This window comes from Callospermophilus lateralis, chromosome 10, assembly GCF_048772815.1.
Source record: "Callospermophilus lateralis isolate mCalLat2 chromosome 10, mCalLat2.hap1, whole genome shotgun sequence".
Taxonomy (NCBI): Eukaryota; Metazoa; Chordata; class Mammalia; order Rodentia; family Sciuridae; genus Callospermophilus; species Callospermophilus lateralis.
In genome coordinates this window covers 78,499,893-78,525,977 of record NC_135314.1, presented here as the reverse complement: position 1 = coordinate 78,525,977, position 26,085 = coordinate 78,499,893, and the positions used below count along the sequence as shown (strand labels likewise).

Here is a 26,085-nt window from a genome sequence, read left to right as displayed (position 1 = left end):
AATGTTTGCATAAACGATGAACATAGAAAAATAAATGTCTTGTACACAATATGTGACATTAGATCATTCAGTTACATATTTTAAGATAGGTATTAGAATTAAAAAATTGTTTGGAAAATTTTAATCCAAATTACTTATCAGGGTAAATAAAGGGAAACATAAGGGTAACTGTAATTGCTTTCATTGGTCTTGTGGAATAGTGAGAGAATTCTGTTGAAAGCCTCAGTGAATTGACCTAGCATTCAAACTAAATGCAAAATTATGTAATGATTTTTTTTTTAGAAAAACAATCTGGCAGAAATTGTAGGTTAATGTGGAGAAACAGAATGAGAAACAAAGTAATTGTTGTAATCTATTTTTAGTGTAATAAAGTTTTATTTAAATGAGATCCCAAGAATGTGAAAAGAGTGAATTCAGAAGGAATAAACTCACCTATTTTACAGAATAATTAACAATGGATTCTAACACATGGGGAAGAAGAAATTTTGTTCTAATTAGTCACACAGGATAGCAGAATGCATTCTGACATATTGTACACAAGTGGAGCACAACTTCTCATTCATCTGGCTGTACAAGATGCAGAATCACACCAATCATGCAATCATAAATGTACATATGGTAACAATATCTGACTCATTCTTGTACCCATCCCACCCCCACACATCTTCTCCTCTCCTCACTCCCCTCTGCCCTACCAAAGTTCCTCCATTCTTCCCTACTCCCACCATTATGGATCAGCATTTGATAAGTGGATGCTGATCCATAATGGTTGTGGAGATATATATATATATATATCTTAGCCTTTGGTTTTTTGGGGATTGGCTTAGTTTGCTTAACATAATATTCTCCAGTTCCATCCATTTACTGGCAAATGCCATAATTTCATTTATCTTTATGGCTGAATAAAGTATACATTGTGTGTGGGTATACCACATTTTCTTTATCCATTCATCTGTTGAAGGGCACCTAGGTTGGTTCCATAGTTTAGCTATTGTGAATTGAGCTGCTATGAACACTGATGTTACTGTGTCACTGTAGTATGTTGATCTTAATTCTTTGGGGTATAAACTAAGGAGTGGGATAGCTGAGTCCAATGGTGGTTGTAGGGATTCTGACTGTGGAAATATATAGAGAAGCATTCCTTTGGTGAGCAAACTCCCAGCAGATAACAGGTACTCTGTTTCCCACCCTTAGAATGCCCTGCAGTTTCTCCTAGGATCTAGTAAAATAACTAAATACGTGTGCAATGTCTAGCTGCTATGGCAATGCCTTGCTTGAGAAGGCTCTGTGCTAGAGTCTTATCAAACTCATCCTTGATCTCAGGCACATAACTCCTGGGAATAAAGGAACTTGCTTGCCACAAAACTCTGGTGCTCCTGGATCTGCCCATCTAACAATAACTTTAGACAATGAACTTTCTTGAGAGCTGCACAAACTCCTGACATTGCACACTGTAACTGTAGAATGTAAATGCAGAATAAGCAACCTTACTGATACTATAAACAATAATGTAGTTATAGTACTAATGACCAAATGTAACCTATTAATATGAATAAATGTGGCCACTTGGTTGAGCAGCCATCTTTCCTGCCTTTGTATTTTGTCTCTGTGTCTCTTTTTATTTTCCTTACAGATGGTTCCATTCCAAGTTTCCTGAGGTATCACTATACTGCTTTCCATAGTAGTTGCACCAATTTACAGCCCCCCCCCAAGAAATGTATGAGTGAACCTTTTCCCCTACACCCTTGCAAACACTTATTGTTGCTTGTATTCTTGATAATTGCCATTCTGACTAGAGTGAGATAGAATCAGTGTAGTTTTGATTTGCATTTCTCTAATTCCTAGACATGTTGAACATTTTTTTTTCATATATTTGTTGATCAATTATATTTCTTCTTCTGTAAAGTGTCTGTTAAGATCCTTAGCACATTTGTTGATTGGATGATTTGTGGGGGTTTTTTGGGGGGGTGTTAAATTTTTTGAGTTCTTTATATAAAGGATTTTTGTTTGTTTCAAAGCATCAACAATATTATGGAATATAAAACACAGACTTGCATATCAAACACTGAATAAAACACTTAAAATTGTGAAGAGACTATTTTTTTTAGAAATAAGATGTATCCAAATTATATATAGTTATTGGCTACTTCTAATTTTCAAATTTTCTATAATTTTTCTTTAATCATGACTTTTTTTTGGATGGATCTATTTATAACACTATCTATAGATAAAAGATATTAAAATATTTCAACTCTGGGACAAATAATTTCTGTATCTTGACAGTCTTTTAATGTGTTTGTGATGCTTATGATCTATAAATGTTTTAATTTGAAGTACTCATTATACACTATTTCTTATGCAATCACTATCATGCCTTTGGTCTACAATTTTGTTTTATTTTAATCTGAAGGCTACTATTGACCAGTATTATTGTCATTTCTCTTTTTATACTCTTAATCTCCTCCACCTCATTCTCATTTTTTTGAAAAGTTTAAAATTTTCAAAGTTATCTCTTGATTTGTCTTAGAGATAAGATCATAAACATGGATTGATGTTATCCAATAGTAAATTCCCACATAAAATTATAAGAGAAAAAGGGAAAAAAGACAGAGAGAAACAAAAGAAAAGGAAAAAAAGATTGTTTGTGATCCTGGGTCAGTCAAGCACATATTTTACCCTTTCCATTTGTGTTAAAATTTCTAAGTCCATATCTCACAGTTAGAGATTTTTATGAATGAATTTTTGAATTTTTTTTCCATAGTTCAGATTTTAGAGTTGTACATAGTAGCAGGATTCTTTCTGACATAATCATATGTGCACAAATTTAATTTACTCCATTCAGTCCTTGGTTCCCCCTTTCCCTCCACTCTTCACTCCCCCTATTCCCTTTCTTCTACTCTGCTCGTGTTCCCTCTACTCTATTTATTTATTTTTGGTTGATGATTTAGAGATATACACAAAGATGGAATACATTGTGTTATATTTGTAAAAGCACATAGAGTAATTTTGTCAAAATCACTCTGACTTTCCTCCCCTTTCCTATCCCTCCTTCCTCCTCCTCAATCTCCTTTTTCTACTTCACTGACTTTCCCTCTCTCTTTAGGATATCAGACCCCATACCCCACTCTTTTCTCCCTTGCTTTGCTCTAGATTCTGCATATAAAACACTCAACCCCTAATTATTTTGAGTGTAGCTTATTTTACTTAGAATGATATCTTTCATTTCCATCCATTTTCTGTCAAATGGAGTAATTTTATTCTTCTTTATGGCCAAGTAAAACCCCATTGTATATATGTGTATATGCACACACATAAACACACACATATAACACACACACATACACACACACACACACACGGCACATTTTCTTAATCCATCCATCTGTTGATGAGCACCTGAATTGGTTCTGTATTTTGGCTATTGTGAGTTGTGCTGCTAAATATTGATGTGGCTGTATCACAATAGTTTGCTGATTTTAGATATTTTTTGGATAAATTCCAAGGAGTAGAATTGCTGGGTCATCTGGCCATTCCACTCATAGTTTTTTGAAGAATCTCCATACTGTTTTCCAAAGTGGTCATATCAATCTGCAGTCCCCAAAACAATGTAAGAGTGTAACTTTCTCCACATCCTCAACAACATTTGTTATTATTTATATTCTTGGTAATTGACATTCTGAAAAAAATAACATGAAATCTCAGTATAAATTTTGATTTTCATTTCCCTGTTTGTTAGGGATATAGAACATGTTTTCACATATGTGTTGAACATTTATATTTCTTCTTTTGAGCAATATATATTTAGCTTTTTGTCCATTTATTGATTGGGTTATTTGGGGTTTTGTTCATTTATTTGATGCTAGGGGTTTTTTGTATTACTTACATACTCTGGATATAATGCCCTATCAGAGGAGTAACTGGCAAAGTTTCTATCCCATTTTTAGGCTGTCTTTTCATGTTGTTTATAATTTCCTTTGCTGTGCAGAAGTTCGTAATTTGATTTCTTCCCACTTAATTATTCTTGGTTTTATTTCTTGAGCTTTTAGCATCTTTTTAAGGAAATAGGTAACTACATCAATACGTTGAAGCATCAAGTTTATGTTTTCTTCTAGCAGTTGCAGAGTGTTTGGTCTAATTCCTAGGTCATTGGTTCATTTTGATTTGATTTATGTGCAATTTGAGATAGAGATCTAATTTCACTCTTCTACATTTGAATACCCAGGTATCCCTGCACAATTTGTTAAAAAGACTATTGGTTCTCCAAGACACATTAACAATTTTGTCAAGTATCAGATAACTGTACCTATGTGGATTTTGCCTTTATGTCTTCTATTATGTTCCATTGGTTTTCATGTCTATTTTGATGCAATAGATTAATTTCTTTACATAGTATTAAAGTAGACTTTATTTTAGAATGTTGTGAATTGAGAACTAAAATTTGATTCAGGACTAGCCAGTAGTTCCAGAAACTTGTTTGTTATTTCCTTACTGGTTCTCATGTCTCCTCTTTGCATATGCACATCAATAAAATCACATGAATATGCATACTCAGAGAAGTCAATCCCTAGCCTATCTCTCTTCACAGCAAACACAAAAGAGTACCAATTCCTACACTTATATCCTAGGAATGAAAAAAAGAATTTATAAACACCCCACCGCCCCCCAAAAAAACTGAAACATAATAAGCTATGATTGGGAAAGACTCTTCTGCTTCTACCCACATCTGTTATTAGGGTGCAAGAGTTCACATATAAGATATAAATTTTCTCTAATCTTTATTTATGTGACTCTATTTTTATTACTGTTAATGTTTTAATACTAAGATGGTCCCCCAAATGTGGATTTCAGGCTACATTAACTCACCAAATCTCCAAACTCATACACCCAACTGCCTATCTTATACGATAACTTAAATGTCTCAAAGACATCTCAAATTTAACATGATCAAAACACAACTCTTGAAACTCCCCTAAATATGATCCCTTCCTTGTCTTCTTTATTGAATGGTAGCTTCCTTTAATGAATTGGGCAAGTCAGAAATTAAGAGTAGTCCTCCATTTCTCTCTCCCCTCAAACCAAACTTTCAAGAGAACTGTCAACTCTCTCTCTTTTCCTCCAATGTACCAAATCTCTCCATTCACATAACACCCATATAATTCTCTCTCACCCAAACAGTATCAACATCTTCAAATCTGTCTACCTGCTTTTGCTGATTTCATTTCTTTTACATTTTTGTTCATGTTCCGATTATTGAAGCAGCACTTACTGAAAGGTGCTTTACAAAAGTTGTAGTCTCCTGCCCACTATGATCTATGTATTTAAAGTCACAGATGATTAAGTGGAAATTTTTCTATAAAGTCCAGTGACTACCATTTAGCTGAATGAAAGGGAAAAAAATCTGATTACAAAGACCAAGAAAAGTTCTCATGGAGGAATTCATGTTTGAGCTCAAAGAAGAGCTCAATGGAAAAGGGAAAAGAAGTCACTATAGGTGAGGGAACATTGCTATCATATTAACTGAGGCAGATGTTCAAGGAACAGGGCAGTGATTTCACCAGCAAAGCAAGAGACAAGATGCAGACAGATTGTGGAGTATCTGGAACTCCAAAATAAGGACAATGGATTTGGTATGAAAAGTTATGCAATTCTATTATGAATCTTGAGCAGGAAAATATAATTTTTAACATTTATTCAACAAATAATAAGCATTAAAAAATGTCAAGCACTATTCATAGATATGGAAATACAGAATTGGATATATAAAAGAAATCCTTTCTCATGAAGTCAATGTGCTAATTGTAGGAAAGGGGAAGGAATCACCAATTATAGATGTACTGACAGATAACACTTTAGTGAAGTGTGATTAGCAGTATGAAGATGATTAAAACCACAGCACAAGAAAAGTAAAGTGTAGGTTGTAAAATAAAAAGTAGAAGTGAAAGTCTCAGTAATTTGTATATAGGAAAAAATAAAATAATATCTTTACTACGTGCATTGCAGAACATGGGGATTAATTCCAGACAGAGTGAAGAAGTTTTTGACCTTCACTGAAACTGCCAATCTTCTAGTTTTCTTTCCAAATTAATTTTGTTTTCATGAACTACATTAATTCCACTTCCTCCAGCTGAGCCATTTTCTGGTTAACATGTTAAAGAGAATTTTATAAACTGTATAAATTAAACCAGTTACATATAAACCATCAAGGTAATCATCAGACATTTTAGTGCATGTCATTTGCTTTAACCTAATTATCTCAAAGGACATCTTTAATTAATTTCAAGTGGTTTGTATGCTTTTATGACTTAATATCTCCATAGAAAGTACTTATATATGTGGAGAAAAATCCCTTCAGAATTTGATGAAAAACTTTTAACTTGGCAGTATAAAGACATATTATTAACACTGACTTATAGGTAATCTCTGAGATTTTCATTCTCTTAATCCCAAATATTTTAGCAAGAATGTACACATTTTTATTCCTAAATTTGGCAATCTTCACCATAAAGCAAATAAGGAACTTTGAAAAAGTTCTTCTCACTGAAATGAAATTAGAGAAATATTAAAACTTAGTCTTATTGTTAATATTAACAAAAACAAATATTTACTTCCCTAATTTATCATTTTCCATCATTTCTAAATTAAACTCCTTTCTTTTTGTTTTAGCTCTTAGCAAAACTGAATGGAATGGGGAACTATGATGAGTTGCAATACTATAATCATCTGACTTCCAGATTATAAGATATAATTTCAAAATCTACAGGTAAGATCTAAAAGCTTATTTGAAGAACTCAAGCATTATCTTTTTTCTTTAACTGATTATACATTTTATATAAAATACTTTGAGTGAACAAATTCTACTACCTTTATTTTTATGTTTTGACTAAACAAACACAAATTTTTTAATACAGAATTTATAATTACGTTTGTCAGTTAATATAATCCCATAAATCACTAGGTAATAAGGAAATGAGCTTTTGAGACAAGAATTTAAAGGGTTCTTCTTTTTATAAGTGCTAAAAATGAAATCTGAAAGTGGCTCTGATTTAACTTTTAATTGACTATGGTACACTTTAAAGAATCTTACATAATGTTCTGAGGAAAGGAAAACAGTAGAGAAGAATCAAATTAGATAAAAGGAAGATATCAAAGTTTCTTAATATTATGATTTTGAAAGTTCCCTTGTAGACACTTTTTCAGGGTTAACAATCTCAATATGCAGAGGATAAAAAGTTCACTGAAGATCATTAGTAAGATAATGAAATGAAGATCACCCACAACTGGTCATAGGGTTGAGGTAGGTTTAGAATTAGTTTTGCCTTCTCCCTATAGTATTGTATAGCTCCTTTCAGAGAAGTATGTAACACCTAACTTCAAAATGCTTATAATAAAATAAGAAAATTGTTCATAAATTATACATGAAAAATTAAAGATGGCCTGGGTGTAGAAAACATGTTCCACAATTCACACTGTACTAGGACATTTGGCTAAAATTATTAGCTTTGTATATAAACTATGTCTTCCAGAATAGGAAGAAAGACATAGATTTAAACAAAAATCAATCAAATTAATTAAATGGAAAAAGACAGAGTTTATGAAAATGAGTAAAATTCTCAGAAAAGAATGAGAATTGATATTTTGTGGACCTTTATTTCTTTAGCCTTTCTAAGACAATTTTCAGTAAGAAGAATAGCACCTTCCTTGGTTGTTAGTGATCTTTGTGCAATTTGTAATATATAAAGTTAATACATCTGTAATATGCTTTTTAATAACATTCATTTCTCTTGGATAACATATATTAATAGTTTTCTCAAATAAAATACATATGATAGGAAAATCTATTTTAAAATTATTTTAGAGATCTTAAAAATATACAACATTAGGTTGGGATTGTGGCTCAGTAATACAGTGCTTGCCCAATATGTGTGAGGCAATGGGTTCAATTCTCAGCACCACATATAAATCAATAAAATAAAGGTCCATTGACAACTAAAAAATTTTTTAAAAATATATATACAGCATGAAAATTTTGGGGGATCAATGGTTCAAATACTGCTGCCCTAAATTTTATGCTTCATTGCAGAAATGCGAGGAGATAAAACATTTTCATTTTTAGTATCCTCCCTGAACTAATCAAAACATTCTTATAAATGTTTAGATTCACAGCTTGAGGTCAGAGATACAGACATTTTAAGGCAACAAGAACTCTTAGAAGTAAATAAAGCTGTAAATCATAGACAGGAGGGGATGCTTGAAGAACTCCTCTCATTAAAAGAAAAACTGAATGAAAAATTGTATGTTCTCTGTTAGGAGCTTATATCTACTTAACTTCTATCTCAACAAAAAAGATAGACATGACTGAGGACAACCAATCATTTACAACTGAATTTATTCTCATCGGGTTTACAGACCACCCAGACATGAAGACCCTTCTGTTTGTGGTGTTCTCTGCCATCTATCTGGTCACCATGGTGGGGAATCTAGGGTTGGTGGCCTTGATTTACATGGAGCGCCGTCTTCACACACCAATGTACATCTTCCTGGGCAACCTGGCTCTCATGGATTCCTGCTGTTCCTGTGCCATCACTCCCAAGATGCTAGAGAACTTCTTTTCTGAGGACAGAAGAATTTCCCTCTATGAATGCATGGCACAGTTTTATTTTCTCTGTCTTGCTGAGACTGCAGACTGCTTTCTTCTGGCAGCAATGGCTTATGACCGCTATGTGGCCATATGCAATCCCCTGCAGTACCACACAGTGATGTCAAAGAAACTCTGCATTCAGATGACCACAGGAGCCTACATAGCTGGAAACCTTCATCCCATTGTTCATGTAGGACTTTTATTTAGGTTAACTTTCTGTGGGTCTCATCAAATCAATCACTTCTTTTGTGATGTCCTTCCAATATACAGACTCTCCTGTGTTGATCCTTATATCAACAAATTGATAATAATTATCTTGGCAGGGTCAGTTCTAATACTTACGATTACTATTGTCTTAATCTCTTATTTCTATATCCTTTTCACTATATTTACAATGAAATCTAAAGAAGGAAGGGGCAAAGCTTTATCAACTTGTGTATCCCACTTTCTCTCTGTTTCCATATTCTATGGTTCTCTTCTTTTCATGTATACTCGACCAAATTCACTTAATGAAGGGGATAAAGATATACCTGTTGCAATTTTTTATACTCTAGTTATTCCTTTATTAAATCCTTTCATTTATAGTCTAAGAAATAAGGAAGTAATAAATGTTATGAAAAGAATTATGAAGAAAAGACAATTTTGTAATATTGTAAAACAACAATTTCCCATGGAAAATTGATTTCAACTTAATGTATTTAAAAACTTACAAATACTGAGAAAGTGGAAACGGGCACTTTGTAATCAAAATAATAAATTATTTAAACATGATGGTATTTGAATCAAATAAGTTTGTAGATGAGAAATTGTGCTAAAACATACTTCAAAATCTAAGGCAGTGAGATTCATCAGGAGTGAACTGAATAATTATTCATTAATGCCAAAGTGTAAGTAGTCACAATTTTCAAAAACAAATTCAAAAAATGCTGGGACAAAAGTCATTATGCATAAAAGTAGTCCCCACTTAATATTCAAATTTCTCAAGTCCCCAAATATAATCTTGCAATTGCAGGCTTATTTTTAGTTCACAAATATTAATCATTCCAGAAGCAACTCCATCTGTGGGAAGTAACTGTTTGAATTTGATTTTCAACTTGAATTTGGTCCTTTCCTTAGATTATGTATGCAGAGTATTTTCTCATGAAGAATAGTTTCATATTGTTAGTCATTTTTACACTAAATACTCTGAGTTTATCTGTATATTATGGTCAATCAACCTGTGGCTTTAAATGATGCTATTCATAATGAAATCTATATATTTTAATTTTTCTTGTAGTTTGTTTATTTTCTACTATAGATGGCAATGTAATTAGTCTTAATTAAATTGAGTTTTAATTAAATTAGGACTTTTCTTCCTGATATTATTATTTGTTTTGTTTTTCATTAGGAGTACCAAAACATGCACTGATTCCAATGAAAAATATTGATCTGTTCATAGTATTAACAAAAGATGAAGATATTGTTCAAGTATTATAGGCAGAAAAATAACAAAAATCCTAATGCTTTAAACAAAATATTTGTTATTCAATTAAATGTAAAAGTACAAAAAATTATTTATTAAATTGTGCTATCTACTAGACCCTAATCTAGATATTTCACATATATTATATATGAACTAATTAGGCATTCTTTTTATGCTTTTTTTCCAATGAGAACCTCATTGCCGCCACCAGGTACTGAATAAAGTAAATTAAATTTAATTTATGTAACTTGCCCAACCTCACATTCAGTTAAGTCAGAGGGAACTGGAGTGTGAATCAATACTGCCTTTTCTCCACATGCTTGAGTTTCAGGAAATGGAGATTGTATTACCTGTGGTATTTAGATATAAGTAACAACAGAAGTAAACTGTTCATTTAAAGATGAAAACTATTTTGACAGTTAGAGCAAAACACAAATTATCGTGACCAAAGTCATTGTGTATAAAAGTGAGTGTGTCACTGAGAATGGGAAGTGTAGGTGAACCATGGGATAGATTCAACAAAGTGGCAAAAGTAGGAAAAAATGAGTGTGGGAAAGTAAGGGTAGAGTGGATCAGATTCCAGAGAGAATTAAATGCTACCCTAAAGAATCTGAGTTGGTTATGAGGCTAAGACTTTATCATCTTCCTAGCAGCAAAGCAATATGATTCTATCTTTCAAAAAATTAGTTTGGCAATTGATTGGAAAGAGACTGCAATGAGCCTAGTTTCAGTAATTCACTTGCTAGGTGAGAATATGGGAATGAGAATAGGCTCAGAAAGGGCAGGGGAATTTAATTTAATTTAATTTCTTTAAACAGAATTTAAAGAAAAAATCATATTGTATATTGCTACAGTGGGAAAATAAATGAAATCCCATCTTCTTCTCTGCACCCACCAAATCACATCTGATTTTATATTACTCAGACTATTAAAAAAAAACCTTCAGGGGCCAAAACATTTGAAAATTCTATGCATGTTGTACACACTCTATTTTACCCCTTGTTAGTGAATTGTAGTTCTACATAATTGTTGAGTCTATTTCTACAAAAATACATAAATGAAATTTAATTTATTTTATTCAGTACCTGGTGGCCACAATTTTCCCTCCCTCCTCCTTCCTCTATTTTCCTGCCTCTGCTCTACTGGTCTTCCTTTCACTCATTTATTTATTTATGATTAGTGCTTTATAGATAAACATACAGGTGAAATGCACTGTGTTATATTTACATATGTACATAACATAATTTGGCCACTATTTGCATAATGAATTTGACAAAATTATGCTGTGTGCATCTATAAATACACACACTGCAGTGTTTTGTTTTATTTTGTACCAGAGATTGAACCACTGAGCCACATCCCCAGCCCTTTTTATTTTTTATCTTGAGACAGGGTTTCACTAAGTTTCTTAAGGCTTCCCTAAGTTGCTAAGGCCGGCTTTGAATTATGATCCTGCTGCCTCCTGTGCATGACTATACCTGATTATACACTGTGTTTTAATGGACATTTTGAGTTGTCAGAATTACATCCATTTCTTTATTTCCCTTTCCTAGTAATACCATGATTTTCGCTGAGTATTTCTTTATTACCCAGCCTTAATCCATAGCAACCTTGAATACCAGAAGTCTGTACATGAAAATATGTGAATTGTGTGGGGATAGTAAGACAACAATCCAATATCTAATATGTTAAATACTAATAGATACAATCTACTATTTTTAGAGACTTAAATACATTTTTAGTGAAAACAAATGCAGAGACCAGAATGGTTGAGAAGCTCTGAATTGAATAGAGTACTCACTCTATTTTAATGCATATATTCAGTTGCCTTGATTTCTTTCCCTTTTCCAGTAATACCATGATTTATGTTATATATTTCTTTATCAACAACTCCTAAACCTTATAAACACTAATCCCAGACATCTGTTGATGGAAGAGTTGTGACTTATTTAGGGTCAGTGTCTGGGGAATAAGTTTGCTTTATTCTAAAAGAGATCCATACAAAAAAATATCATCTTGGTCTCTCTGAATATCAAGGTTTATGGATGTGAAAACTATCAGAGTCTCTTTCCATTTTATCTCCAAAAAACAATCAGCCTAGACATGTGCTCAACACTGAAATAAAGCAACAGCTGAAGTATTCACAGATAAACAGACATAAAAATATCTGGCATAAGCCATCCCTTCTGGTTATATAATACAATAGATACTAGGATGCAGGCTTGTTTTGGGAAAGGTGTTTTATTTGCAAATGATTAAATGTTAATTGCTAATTCATGTCTCTTTCTTATAATGTCCCTTTATATCTAAGTTAATCCTCATACACTTTTAGCTCACAAATACTTTTTAGTGGTATCTATTTCATCATTCAACACATCTTTTAAGTCTTTTACTCTCATTACTACTACTATTTTTCAGTTTCCATAACCCCACAATAAAAAATTAAGAGAGATCTCAATTTGTTCACAGAAATGCAATGGCAAAGCACAGAAATCTAATACAGGCTATCTGAATTCAGAATCTATAGTCTAAACCATTGAATCATAAAAGAAATACTATAAAATACAAATCAATGACAGATAAGTGTTTAAGAATCTAAGCGTTTAAGTGGGTAGATATTCAAGAACGATGCCACTCATTTACAGTTACCCCCAAAATTATTTTGAAAAATTTCAAAAAACAAGATTTAGCAATGCAGCTAAAACTCACATGCATTTTTAGCCAATTAATGAATTAAGTGATTGTCACCTGTTTACATTTATTCATCTCAAAATATTTATACACACACATGTAAAATGTATGCATAAATATAATAAATATACATTGTGATGCACATATACATATTTTTACATATATTGTGTATACTTGTGCATATTTATACACATAATATACTTGAGTTAAATTAAATTTAAGTCTGAGGATACCTCTGCCTCTGAGTCCTTATGTAATGAACTTCAACCTAATCTAGTATGTAAACCAAATGAAAGCCTACTTTGGGAGTATGTCCTTGTAACCATCAGCTGATTCTTAGTCAATTTCAGCAGCAGAGATTCAGTTACAGTTGTCCAGCATTCAGCTGGACAAATGAATGAAACAAAGCAGTAAATTGTAACTAATTAACCTGTCTTTACATATCAGTTTTATTTTCTGTCCAAAAATGCTTGTCCACATTACAGCCCAGAAGTTCTTGGAATTGATTCTGATTCTGAAGGCTGCCTGATTCAGAAATGCTGAATATAAGCCAGCTGAAATTTAAAAACTGAATTTGTTTAATTTGTAGATATCTTTAAACCAAATTATACGTTGACATGAACAATTTATATCCACACCTATGTAATATGCACCTATGTACTTATGTGCCATATATATATATATATATATATATATATATATATATATATATATAATGTTTTTGATGGCTAATAATGCAATAGTCAGGTACTACTGGACATTTGTCAATCTTCTTCAATAAATGGTACTGGGAAAATTGGGTATATATATTCAAAAGAATGAAATTACAAACTTGTTTTATCCTGTACACAGGATAATGCTTAAACCAGGGGAAAAAAAAAAAAAAGCTATCTCCTCAAACACTTATCATTTCAATATTATGAAAGCTTTCAAAATCCTTTCTGCTGGCCTTTTGAAATGAACAGTTTTGTTATGTAGAGTCATTGACTGTTGATTTATCTTAGAACTAATTTAGTATATGATTAGTATATATTGAATATGATATTTTATTTGAATTATGTATTATTTGATTTGAATTATAATAATATAATATGTGGATTATTTTGTTTATAATTCAGGTAAGCATCAAAATATTGCTTTGGAATTCTGGAGAATGATTCAAAACTTTTTCTTTTTTTAAATTGATTTTATTTATTTTTTAAATACACAACAGCAGAATGCATTACAATTCTCATTATACACATAGCTTTTTGTTAAATTTTAGATATTTCTAGAAAAATAAATAAAAGAAATAGTAAATACATTTTATAATAAAAATATATGATAAAGTTTGAATAATTAAAACACTCTGGTTTTAAATCAAGAATTGATACACATAAGAATGTAACAAATCAGATTATTCAAAGTAAATTCCAACAAAAAATAAGAAGGGAATCAAAATTCAACAAGAATAAAAGTACTGTTCATTGATCCTGGGACAGTTGAGTACATATTTATCTTTTCCATTACTGCAAAATTTATAAGCCCTCACCCCACATTGAGAGAGATGTTATTAACAATTTTGTGTTTTTTTTATTTTTTCATAACTTGAATTTAATGTATGAAATTGAAGTAGATAAAATTTGTTTTGGAATGTTGTAAAGTAAGAATTAAAATGTGGTTTTGGACCAGCCATTAGTTCCAGAAGCATTTACTAACCAGATCTTCCCTTACTTACTCATGCCTCTGTTTGTATGTGCATACTGATACAATCACATGTGTACTCATACACAGGGAAGCTTATTTCTAGTCTTTGCATAGCCAAACCAAACAGTCCCGTGCATTCACTTTTGTCCTGAGAAATAAGAGAGACACTTAAAAACAAACAACAAAACTACAACATAACGTGACATGACTAGGGAAGATGCTTTTGCTTCTAATACATTCTGTTATTAGGATCCAGAAAATATCAATTTTCCTATTCTTTAGTTCTAGGTGACTTTATTTTTCAATGTTTTTATTACTGCATTATAGTTATTCATACTAGTGGGGTTCATTTTGACATAACCAAACATTCATGGAGTATAATTTACTCTAGTTCATGACTTTTAATATCTTTATACAAGATGGTCCAGAATATATATTTATAGCTGGGTTAACTCACCTAATTTCCAGATTCTTTATCTTAACTGCATTTTTCACATGGTAACTTGAATGTCTCAAAAACAACTCAAATTTAGCATGATCAAAATTACTCTTGAATTTCCCCTAAACATTGCCCCTCCCTGCTGTAATGGTAGATTCTACCTACTGGAATGGTTTTCTCAGAATCCTAGAGCTGAAATAATGTTTTACTAAAATGTGAGCACATTCTTCATTTATATTCTAGAAAGCTGTGTTACTTTTAAGGAATTACATGTTCTGTTTTCCATTATACTATTGTCCCTAATGATTTTCAGGAAACTTTTCTTATTTGGAACTTTATTAAATTTCAGAATGTATATTTTTGATTTTTTTTTCATTTAGTTTTCAAGATAGTGATGGCTTATTTCTTTCCTTAGTCTTTTGCTTCTCAGTTTTCTTATCTTGGCATTTTATCTTTGCTTTCATTGTTTTTCTTCACCTTTTCTTGCTTTTACACACTCCTTCCTTAATTCCATTCTTTGTCCTTCCTTTTTTTTAATTTTTTTCTTTACTTTCTTTCTTCCTCTAATTCTCTCTCCCTCCCTTAATTCCTTTCCTTTTATTTCTTTATTTTTTATCTTTCTTTCCTTTTCCTTTCTTCTGTATTATGCTCTTAATCTCCCTTTCTTCCGTTCTCTCTCTATTAGTCGCTCCCTCTAAATATTTAAAGCTTTACTTTATTATTGAGAAGAAAAAACCTCAGGGTATAAAATAAATACTTTTCACTTAGAAAAATTAGAATATATAAATCCAGTGTTCAGAGTAAGTTTATTTGTGAATGTCCCATGAAAATCTTTAATATTTTTAAGTCATCATTATGAACTCAGTTTTTAACATATTTTCTTAGCTTAAGTAAATTGTCATTATTACTCTTTCGCCAGTGGGAACTCCTCCCAAACACTTTCTTCTGGAATCTTTTTGTCCAGAATCTTTCTGATATGATCCCAGTAGTCTCTAAAAAGTTTACCATTCTCCAACATAAGAAATATAATTCAAGGCACTGCAATTTCTGTTCAGGATTGTAATTAGACATTTTCCAAAGAGATCTTATACATAATAATTTTCAGTGTTTTCTGGTCTATATTTTCTGTTTATTTAAAAAATAAGTAAACAAACAAACAATGCATGAAAATATGCACACTCATATAACTTTTTACTCAAATGGTCATATGGGAGGGAGGTGTTTAAACATTTTGGCATTGCTTTTTAAAACTTTGCAACATCATTCTGTAAATCATTCTGTAACAGTAGTTAAGTCTGGTAAAATGCCATTGACACCTTTGTAAAAATATATAGTAGTCTGTTATGTGTTTATTTAACTTCATTTATGCATGAATATTGAAATTCTTACCAATATTTTTCCTGAAATATCCCTACTGGTCCCTTTATTTGTAGACAATTTAAATTTATACATATATACACATATTTTATATGTATATGTGTGTATATATACATGCATTTATACACACACACACACACACACACACACACATATACATACATTGTTTTTTCTCTGTGTGTGAAAACCTAAATAAAATCCAGGATCTATTGTTCTTATTACATATAGTATGTATCATAATATAAAATATAGATTTTCATTTTTGAAAAAATCTGAGAATCTTATAATATTTAAGTTAATAACATATTTACAGTAACATGATGAATGAATTTGGTCTCACCATGATGATATTTTTCCATTTAATGTTTACAAACTGCATCATGTTATATTTACTGTCTCCTTATTGATATGGTTCTTTTTACTTGGTATTTCGATGGTTTGCACTTTTGTTTTAGTTGGCTATGTTAATATTTTTATTATACATGCAATTGCTCTTATCTGCATTTATGATGCTACTTTTGTTTTGTCTCCTGTTAATATTGTTTGACCACTATATGGCAATTAGGTCCTTAACTTTAGCTCTCTCCCTATTTGACTACTACTAGTACATATATGGCAATTGAGGGAGTTATTTTCCTTTACTACTCCTTTTTCATCGCTTTCACTGGTTTTTTACTATTCATTAGCTTTATTATTATTGATGGTATTAGATTACAAGAACTTACAAGGACAGTATAAGAGAATTATACACTTCATATAATTCCTTAATTATGAATATCTTACATAATCATGGCACACTTTTCACAAATAAGACAGGAAATTGATATAATACTATTAATTAAACTATTTTTTATTTCAGTATTTTTTCCATTAAGTTCTCCTTTCCATTTTGTGACCCAAACAGGATTCCCATTGGCACCATGTTGTCAACTCTCCTGAGTTTCTTACAATCTGTGATGCTTTTTGGTCTTTCTTTCTCATTCATGAGCTCAACAATTTACAAGCGGTATCTATAGGTGTTTTGTATAGTGTTCTACAGCTTTGACTTGTCTAGTGTTTGGTCATGTCTTTTTCTAGGGAATTTGAAGAGGAATGACACAGAATTAAAGTGCTCTTCTCATTGAATCAAATCAGGGTGTGCTAGATATCAACCTGCCTTGTTACTGATAATATAAACCAGGATCTCTTGGTGAAAGTGAGGTCTGATGGCTTTCAACACTGTATAGGTAACACTTTCTCCTATTTATATGCCATCCATTAGAAACAAGCCGCTAAATCTAGGTTTCACTCCAAGAAGTGTACTTATGCTCTGTCCCTTAATATCAAAGAATGTGTGAAATTATTTCAACACCCAAACAATAACTTAAAAATATTGGATGTGATGAAATATGAGAGTACACAAGTAGCAAATTTACACTTAAATTTTTATATAACTAAGTATCTCATCTCCATCAACTATTACTGTTGATTTTATAATGGTGACTTTCAATTTTCCTGATTATTTATACATATATTACCATTCTCTAGATATATGACCCTTGGAGAATAATTTCCCCCTTGGTATTATTGAAAATATTGATTTAAAGTTATTTTATGATGTATGTTGCTTTTGAGAAGCCAGATGCCAAATGATTTCAAGTTAGATTGATTTTATGCATGAAGGTATTAGTATTTTCTATAACTTAAAGTACAATACTTATATTAATAAACTCTGCAATTAATGTTTCTGGTCCAACTATCATAAGTATGTTTCAATATATAGATTTAGGTAACCTATTTGATGTAGTCTGCATTCCATGCATTGAACTTCTGATAACCTGAGTCCAAAGTAAACTTTTTCTCCTCTAAGTTGTTTTTTAGGTATTTTTTGTCACAGTTATGAAAAGTTAACTAACATAGGAATTGGTACCGAGAAGTGGAGTCATTACTGTGAATAAGCTAACCATATGGTACATAAATCTTTGGAAATGGCTTGAAAAAATTGGAGATTCAGGGAGGAGAAGGATTATAATGTTGTAAACATAGTTCAAGGGACAGTTATGGTGGGAATTGGGACTAGGAGAATGCCAACAGGAACATAGAGAGTACATAGTATGATCATGAGGTATCAGAGGGAAACAAGCATTCTATGGGAATTGAGTTAGAAGTCATTTATTTGCATTCTAGTGAAGAACTTGTCTATATTTTGTCCATATTATGAGACTTGGTATGAGACCATATTTAAAAGTGATAGACTAATAATTAATATGGCTGAGGAAATTTTAAGATGTTACAGAATGTAGGCAGTGGAATTGATATTATAGTCCATGTTAGCCAGGTTTACCCTGAGGATTGGGAACAGAAAGAAGAGAAGACAGATTTCTAAAACTTGCAGTTTTGCCAAAAACCACAGGTAAAGCTGGGGCCTAGATTATATAGTTTTTTTTAATGATATTACCACCAATAAGGAGAAGCTAAGTATTTTGCACAGAAATAATAGGAATGTTGCCTTGAAAACATTTCAAGAATCAACAATACCCCACCCATCGCAGGCTCAAGTTTACAAATGCAACACTCATTTAAGAGACAGTGGTAGAATGTGATGGTCATCATTATACAAAGCACACGTATGAAGACTTGAATTGGGTGTCAACATACCTTATATACAAACAGAGATCTGAAAAATTGTGATATATATGTGTATTAAGAATTTTAATGCAAAAAAAAATGAATCTGGCTTTTGAGAACACAAACCCCCCACTATCCTGTATAACTTTCCTCATGGCCTTGAGTCTATTTTAGATTTTTGGAAGAAGTCTTTGATATTAAAGTTCTTTGTAAAATGACCTACTAATTACTTTAATTCTCAAAAGCAGAATGAGAGCACATTAGAGTGGGGAAAAGGGACTTAAAGTTTGACTACCTGCCATTTCGTCTTGCATTGCTTCACTTTTGTCATGCATTTCCACATAGATACAAACACAAAACAACTTCTTAGACAAGCACATGTTGTACTTATGTCACCACAAGCAGTGGTCATTCTGCAGTTGTTCTGATTGCTAGTTGAAACCTGTGTGTGGTTTTCTCTTTTATAAAATCCAGTGAACTCTTTCTCTGGCATTTGTATGTGTATTAATGCTATTTATTTTGTCAGGAAAAATAAAACCTTTCTTAATTTGAAAAAAAAAATGTACATGTAAAATGGCATAAATTGACGTGAACATACTTTATACACAGAGATACGAAAAATTGTGCTCTATATGTGTAATAAGGTTTGCAATACATTCCACTGTTGTCATGTATTTAAAAAATAATAAAATCAATTTAAAAAAGAGAGACAATGGGAGTACACTGTTCATACCAGAATGCCTAGGAAGTAGATTTCCCAAGATTCCATTCACCATCATCAGCCACCCAGTCATTCAGTGGCCACTGCAAAAAAATGTTCCTGGGGCTTTGGCTGTTGTTTGAACTGAAAGCAGACCTTGATTCTTTCTATGTGTTGCTATTCTGCAGGATTGTAGAATGCTGGAGTTAGGGGGTCATAGAGTCTTTCACTGATATTTCAAAGGTTGGCCTGGGGAGCTGGGTAGTGTGTTTCATAATCAGAATTCATGGGGTGGCCCCTGAGAAGGGGATTCATAAGGTAATTTAGCACACTATGGACAGATCCACCCTAAGTAAAAGGACATGTGGGCTGCAACTGGCAAGGACATGGGGAAGGGGTTGCCCAAGCCCTTTGAAGACATTTTGCTACCATGTGCCCCAGATGCTGGAGGTGGGGCTACAGGACTTGTTTGCCTATATGGATTGCTTTGATTGCATCCATGGCCCTATTCCTCTCCTTTGGAATAGCAATGCTTACTCTGTGCCATTCATTATACATTGGATGTGTATAATGTCCTATGATTTTTTTCAGTGTCTCACAGCCAAAAATTTGCCTTCAGTCTCAGAGTAAACTTTCAACCTGCACTTTGAGTGATATTGGAATTCTTAAGATTATGAGAACGCTTAGAGATAGGCTGAATGCATTTGCATTGTGAGATGGACAGAAGTTTTGGGAACCAGTGCCATAATGTTATGGTTTAGATATGAGATATTCCCCTAAAAGCTCATGTGGCAATGCAGGATTGTTTATTTTAAATGATTAAATTATTAGAGCTGAAACCTAATAAGTGAGTTTATCCATTTGATGAATTAATTACTTGTAGGCAGGTGCTGCATTTCTGGAGGAAATTGGTCACTGGAAAACAAAAATCCTCATTCTCTCTCTCTCTCTCTTTCTCTCTCTCTCCCCCCCCCCTTTTCCATCCTTCCTTCCTTCTCTCTCCAGCTTTCCAGCTTCAATAAGGTGGGCAGCTTTCTTCTACGTTCACTTATGTTTTGCTTCACCTCAAGCCCAGTCTGATGGAATCTTGTGACCATGATGAAAACTCTGTTCATAGTTTGAATATGAAGTATCCCTAGAAGCTAATGTTTGCAACAATACTGGGATGTTCCAAGGTGAAATAATTTAGATTACAGAAGTTGAAACCTATTCAGTGGCTTACTCCATTTGATGGATTAATAATTTTAATGGATTAATGGGTAACTCTAGTTAGGTAGAGCATGGCTGCCAGAAGTTGGTCAATGGGTGTAGGCCTTTGGGGTTTTTATTATGTCCTGGGTGAGCAGAGTTCTTTCTCTCTGCTTCCTGTCTGTCATGAACTTAATAGCTTTCTTCCACCATGCCATTCTTCCATGTTGTTCTGTCTCACTCTGGGCCAAGAGGTATAGAATTAGCTGACCATGGACTGAATGGTCACTGTGAGCCAAAATAAACTTTTCCTCCTCTACGTTGCTCTTATTAGGAATTTTGGTCACAGTGATAAAAAAAAAAAAAAATCTGACCTGACTAAGATATGATTATTCACCTAAAGTTTTGGATTGTAACTTTAAAAAATTATTTCTTCTTTATTCTTTTTCTTTACAGTAATCCAATTTCTATGTGTTGTATGACCCTTGTTAATTTTTTAATTTTTTATACTCATCAGCTTCTCTCTACTCTTTTTGACCCTTTTCTTATTATTTTTTATCTTACTCATTTTATTTCTTCTATTGAACTTAGGCTATTTTCTGAACAAGGACTCTTTTGATACCTGCCAGTTCTCAGCATACGCACAGCTGGATAAATAATATTGTGAATGACAGATCTATTGCAGCACACCTCTTAAACTGCTTAGAAGTACTTGATACTCATAAATTCTAGGAACGAACATCCCCCTGATTTGGATATCTCTTCTGAGGATTCTTAGGAGATGAAGTCTAATGGGACAATGTGCAGTCCTCACTTTTGATCTAGTATCAAAGCTATACTAGCCAGGTGCAGTGGCTCATACCTGTAATTCCAGAGTTTAGGGAGGGTGAGGCAAGAGGATCAAGAGTTCAAAACCAGCCTCAGCAATTGAGCAAGGAGCTAAGCATCTCAGTGAGAACTTGTTTCGAAATAAAAAATATAAAATAGGGCTGGGGATATGACTGAGTGGTCCAGTGCCCTGAGTTCAGTGCTCTATACCCGCTCCCCCACAAAGCTATACTAGTGGTAATCTACTAATCGCTTTTGATTCCCTTTATATTTGCCTGGTCACATGTTAGATATTTACCACAGTGGGTTTCCAGAAGAACAATTCCTAAGAGATTTTTGCATCACATCAACATGACTTTTATAATTAGTGTTTTGACATTCATCAACCTACTGTCAAATTGAAGAAAGGCAGTACCATGTGAAGTCTATGGATCGCATGGTGCTAAAAAAAATGTTAGTTTATCCCACAGTGTAAGTGCAACTCTATTCCCCTGATAATCAGCCAGTAACATCAGCAAGCCTGTGACTGTATGGAGGCTCCTTTTGGTATATTTGATGAACTTTATATAAATTCCACAAATATCATAATTTATATGTTTCTGGCTACATTGCTCTGCTAAGTCACATGACCTAAAAATCAAATCCATTACAACATGACTTAGACTTTATAAAGATTTTTTTTTGCCTCAATTGGATCCATTTAAACTAGTATTTTCTCTGATTTGGACAAATATATCTGTATAAAATGTCTTTTTAACTGTGTCAGACAGACATTAAGAAACATTTTGAAAATAGGACAACAAAAAATTACTGACCAGTGGTGCTTGGTATATTTCCCAACACAAAAAGGAATGAAAACTTAACTGCTACTTTCAGTGCATTGTTTGAGTTAGAGTGCCAAAGTCCACAGGGGATGTTGCTAAAACATTATGGAACATGATGCTCATAATGGTATTATTAAAAGGCTTAAAAAGAAAAAAAAAAAAACAATGTTTAACACCCATCTCTCCAATTGAGATCAAGTTTAACCAAGAAGGACTTCACAAGATAGGTAATTAATTGGTGCCCAGAAGCCCCTAATTAGGCCATAGACACTGAAATATTTCTGCTGGAGAATACTGCAACCCTCATAGCCTCTGTACTCACTTTGAGGAGCTAGTGGTGAATGACACTACTACATTGCTATGAAAAATCTGAACCTACATTTTGCCCCACTACAGGCTCCGACCTACACTACTATCTTGGTTCCTTACCCACCTCAGGTGCTAAAGCAGCCACTTGGCTATTTCAAATGGTTCGGCCTTCCTAGTCACCCCACTATTAAGAGGAGACTGGCAGCCCCACACATCCTTCCATTGTCCTAAGGAGAAAGTTGACAAGCTTCCTTGAGCCAAGTGGACTCCCAAAGCCAGACAAAGCCACCCATGCAACTACCAGTGATACCAGAAGTAGGTACCACTCTCTATGCAACCATTGAAATCCTTACATCATGCAGTCCTCAGACTTCAGGTGCCCACCCCTTGCTACTGGGCATACTGCAACATACCTTCCTTGGTCTTCCATAAGTCCCTAAGCAACTGACAGGTACCCCAACTCCACTATCATGTCAGCTATCCTTGCCTGAGTGGACAATACTCACTTTGACAAAAGGAGCCAAAAAATGTACACTCTTCAATAAAAGTGGAAACTGGATATCCCCATGATGAAAAATCTAGCCCTTTATTCTCTCACCATATACTAAACTAACTCAAAATACATCAAAGGCCTAAATGTAAGTCTTGAGACTGTGAAATACTAGACAACAATCAAAGGGGGAAACAATTCAAGCCAACAGTATAGGCAATTGTATTTTATAACACCCCCAAATTAAAATAACAAAAATAGACAAACAAGATAATGTCACACTAAAAAGTTTCTGCATGTGAAAGGGAACAAGAGAAGTGTGAAGAAACAAGCTTCAGGGTGGGATCAAATATTCGCAAACCAGTCATATGAAGAAGAAAGTATATCCACAATATATGAGGAAATTATATAATTCAAAGCAAAAATACAAATGTTATACAACCTTTGTATTATTGATAGAAAAAAATTTCATACTCTTTATTCACTCAATCTTATTCCTTATTCATTTCTACTTTTATGTTTTGTGATATACATAACATGGCAGCAGAGTGTTGCATATATCAAATATGTAAGAGAAGAGGCAATATTTAAATTATTTTTAAGTGATTTTACTGATTTGAATGTGCAAAGAACAGGTGGCAATCTGTCTTCTGATGAAGTTGCAAGCAGATAGATGACAGTTGAAACTCTAGATGAGATTGATAACCAAACCAGTCAACTTGGTTAAGAAGTTTCTTAGATGTTCTTTCGAATGACATTTAGAGTTGGATGTCAACTATCAAAGAAGAGTTTCAGTAAAATGACAGAAGTACAAAGATTAAACAGGATGAAACCAATCAGAAAATTTTCCAATTAAACTTGCATTTCCCTTTTGTTATTTGTAAGCTTCCCTTATATCATGTTGTAAGTTTTGGCCAAACTACTTTACTATACAATATATGATTATATGTTACACTTTCTAATGTCTATACATTTGTCCTGAGTTTTCCTAAGGTACTTTATATTCTCATGCTCTCTACTGTTTATAGCACTCTTACCCTCAGAGGTTTATCTAAAATTACAAATTCACTGGGAAAAATTTTAAAAGATATAAATATTGAAATAATATGTATCAGAAATTTAGCTCAGTTGGCTTCAAAGAGCCCAAAAGAACTATAAAGTGATACCTATGTTAAGGCTGTTTAGAGCAGAGGTTCACAAAAATCCAGAGACATATAAGTCACACCTAGTTAAGTGAATACTGATATACAGAAAGAACAATTTAGGTAATGAAGATCAAAAGGTTTGATCACAAACCAGAGAAAGTTCTCATATAAAGGGTGTTTATATATGACCTTAAATATGGGCAGGATTGAAATGGAAAAAGAGGGAGAATTTATTTTAGGTGTAAGAAAAACTGATATCATACAGAATAAAGCAGGTACACAAGGATCAGGGAAGTGATGCACATGGCCATCTTGCCTCTGGTGCACAGGAGAAAGCAAAGTGGGAAATATATAGAATTCCAAAATTAGGAAAATGGACCTAGTTTGAAAAAATGATGAGGTTCCGTTCAGAACTCTTGAACAGGAAAGTATCACTTTGAAATTCATTCAGCAAACAATAAGCACTACAAAATGACAAACACAATTCAGAGGACTGGAAATACAGAATTGGACAAATCAACGAAATCCCTTCTCCCTAAACCAGAGCACCAATTATGGGGTAGGAAAGGAGTGACTAATTACCGATGTACTCACAGATAAATGCATAATTATTATACAGTGATTAGTGGTATGAAGAAGAGAAAACAGCAGGGTAAGAAATATAAAAGACATGATATGAAGAGAAAGGACAGGAGAACAGTCTCAGAATTTTTATATAGAACAAATTAAAAAATCAAATTTCCACATGGGTATTCAAGGCACAGGGTGAAAAATTGATTACCCTAGCTGAAGCTCTGATACCTCCCAGTTTCCTCTCAAAGCTAATTATCTTTCATAAACCAATTAATTCTACTTCCTTCAGAAAGGGGTTCAAAGAACCTGAGACTATTTTTCTGCCTATTCTACATTTTATGGAAATCACGGTGAAGAGAATTATAAAAACTAAGTCAGTTACATACAAATTGGCTGGATCAAACAAACTTTAGTGAGTTTCACTTGCGTTAATCTCATTGTCTCACAAGACATCTTTAATGAATGACAAGTCGTTCATATGCTATTAGGACTTAATAGCACACAGAAATAAAATAATGAAATTGCAAGGAAATCCCTTCAGGATTTGACAGTAAACTTTAACTTGGCAGTGTAGGGACACATTATTAACACTGACCTGTAGTCTCTGAAATTTGTGTTCTCTTAATCCCAAATGTTTTTGCAAGAATGAACACATATATATTCTTAAATTCTGAGACCTTCACACATAAAGCAAACATTGCACTTTCAAAAAGCTCTTCTTAGTGAAATCTACACAGAAGAAGTGTTTGAATTTATTTTTAATTTAAATTTTAACATATTAGAAAATATATTTCCTAGAATTATTTACCATGTTTCATTGTTTCTAAATTTTCATTGTTTACTTAGTTCTCTAATTCTTCTCAGTATTGAATAGCATGGTAAATGGAGAAAGTTATAATGCTGTGATTCATGTGAATATCTGATTATAACATAGAACTTCAAAATATATAGGTAAGATCCAAAAATTTGTTAATTTATTTAGGAATATACATTGAAAGTTATTTGTAGTTCAACTAAAGTATTACATGCTTACATTGGTATTTACCTTAACATTTTAGGAAAAAAAATTAACTTCTAATGGCTTTCTTTTAGTATTTGTGGAAATAAAAATACAGTTTTATCATAGAA

The 26,085-nt window shown here is 32.8% G+C and overlaps 1 protein-coding gene across 1 annotated transcript; it reads left to right on the top strand.

Moving 5' to 3' along the window:
- The first annotated feature begins 8,351 nt into the window (after positions 1-8,351).
- Positions 8,352-9,320, top strand: LOC143407880 (olfactory receptor 5K3-like). The gene has a single exon (XM_076867040.2). The coding sequence runs from the start codon at positions 8,352-8,354 to the stop codon at positions 9,318-9,320; it is 969 nt and encodes a 322-aa protein (XP_076723155.2).
- Positions 9,321-26,085: the final 16,765 nt, after the last annotated feature.

What these genes read in the sequence shown, in the direction of transcription:
- LOC143407880 (XM_076867040.2), top strand. Translation starts at nt 8,352, where the DNA reads ATGACTGAGGACAACCAATCATTTACAACTGAATTTATTCTCATCGGG.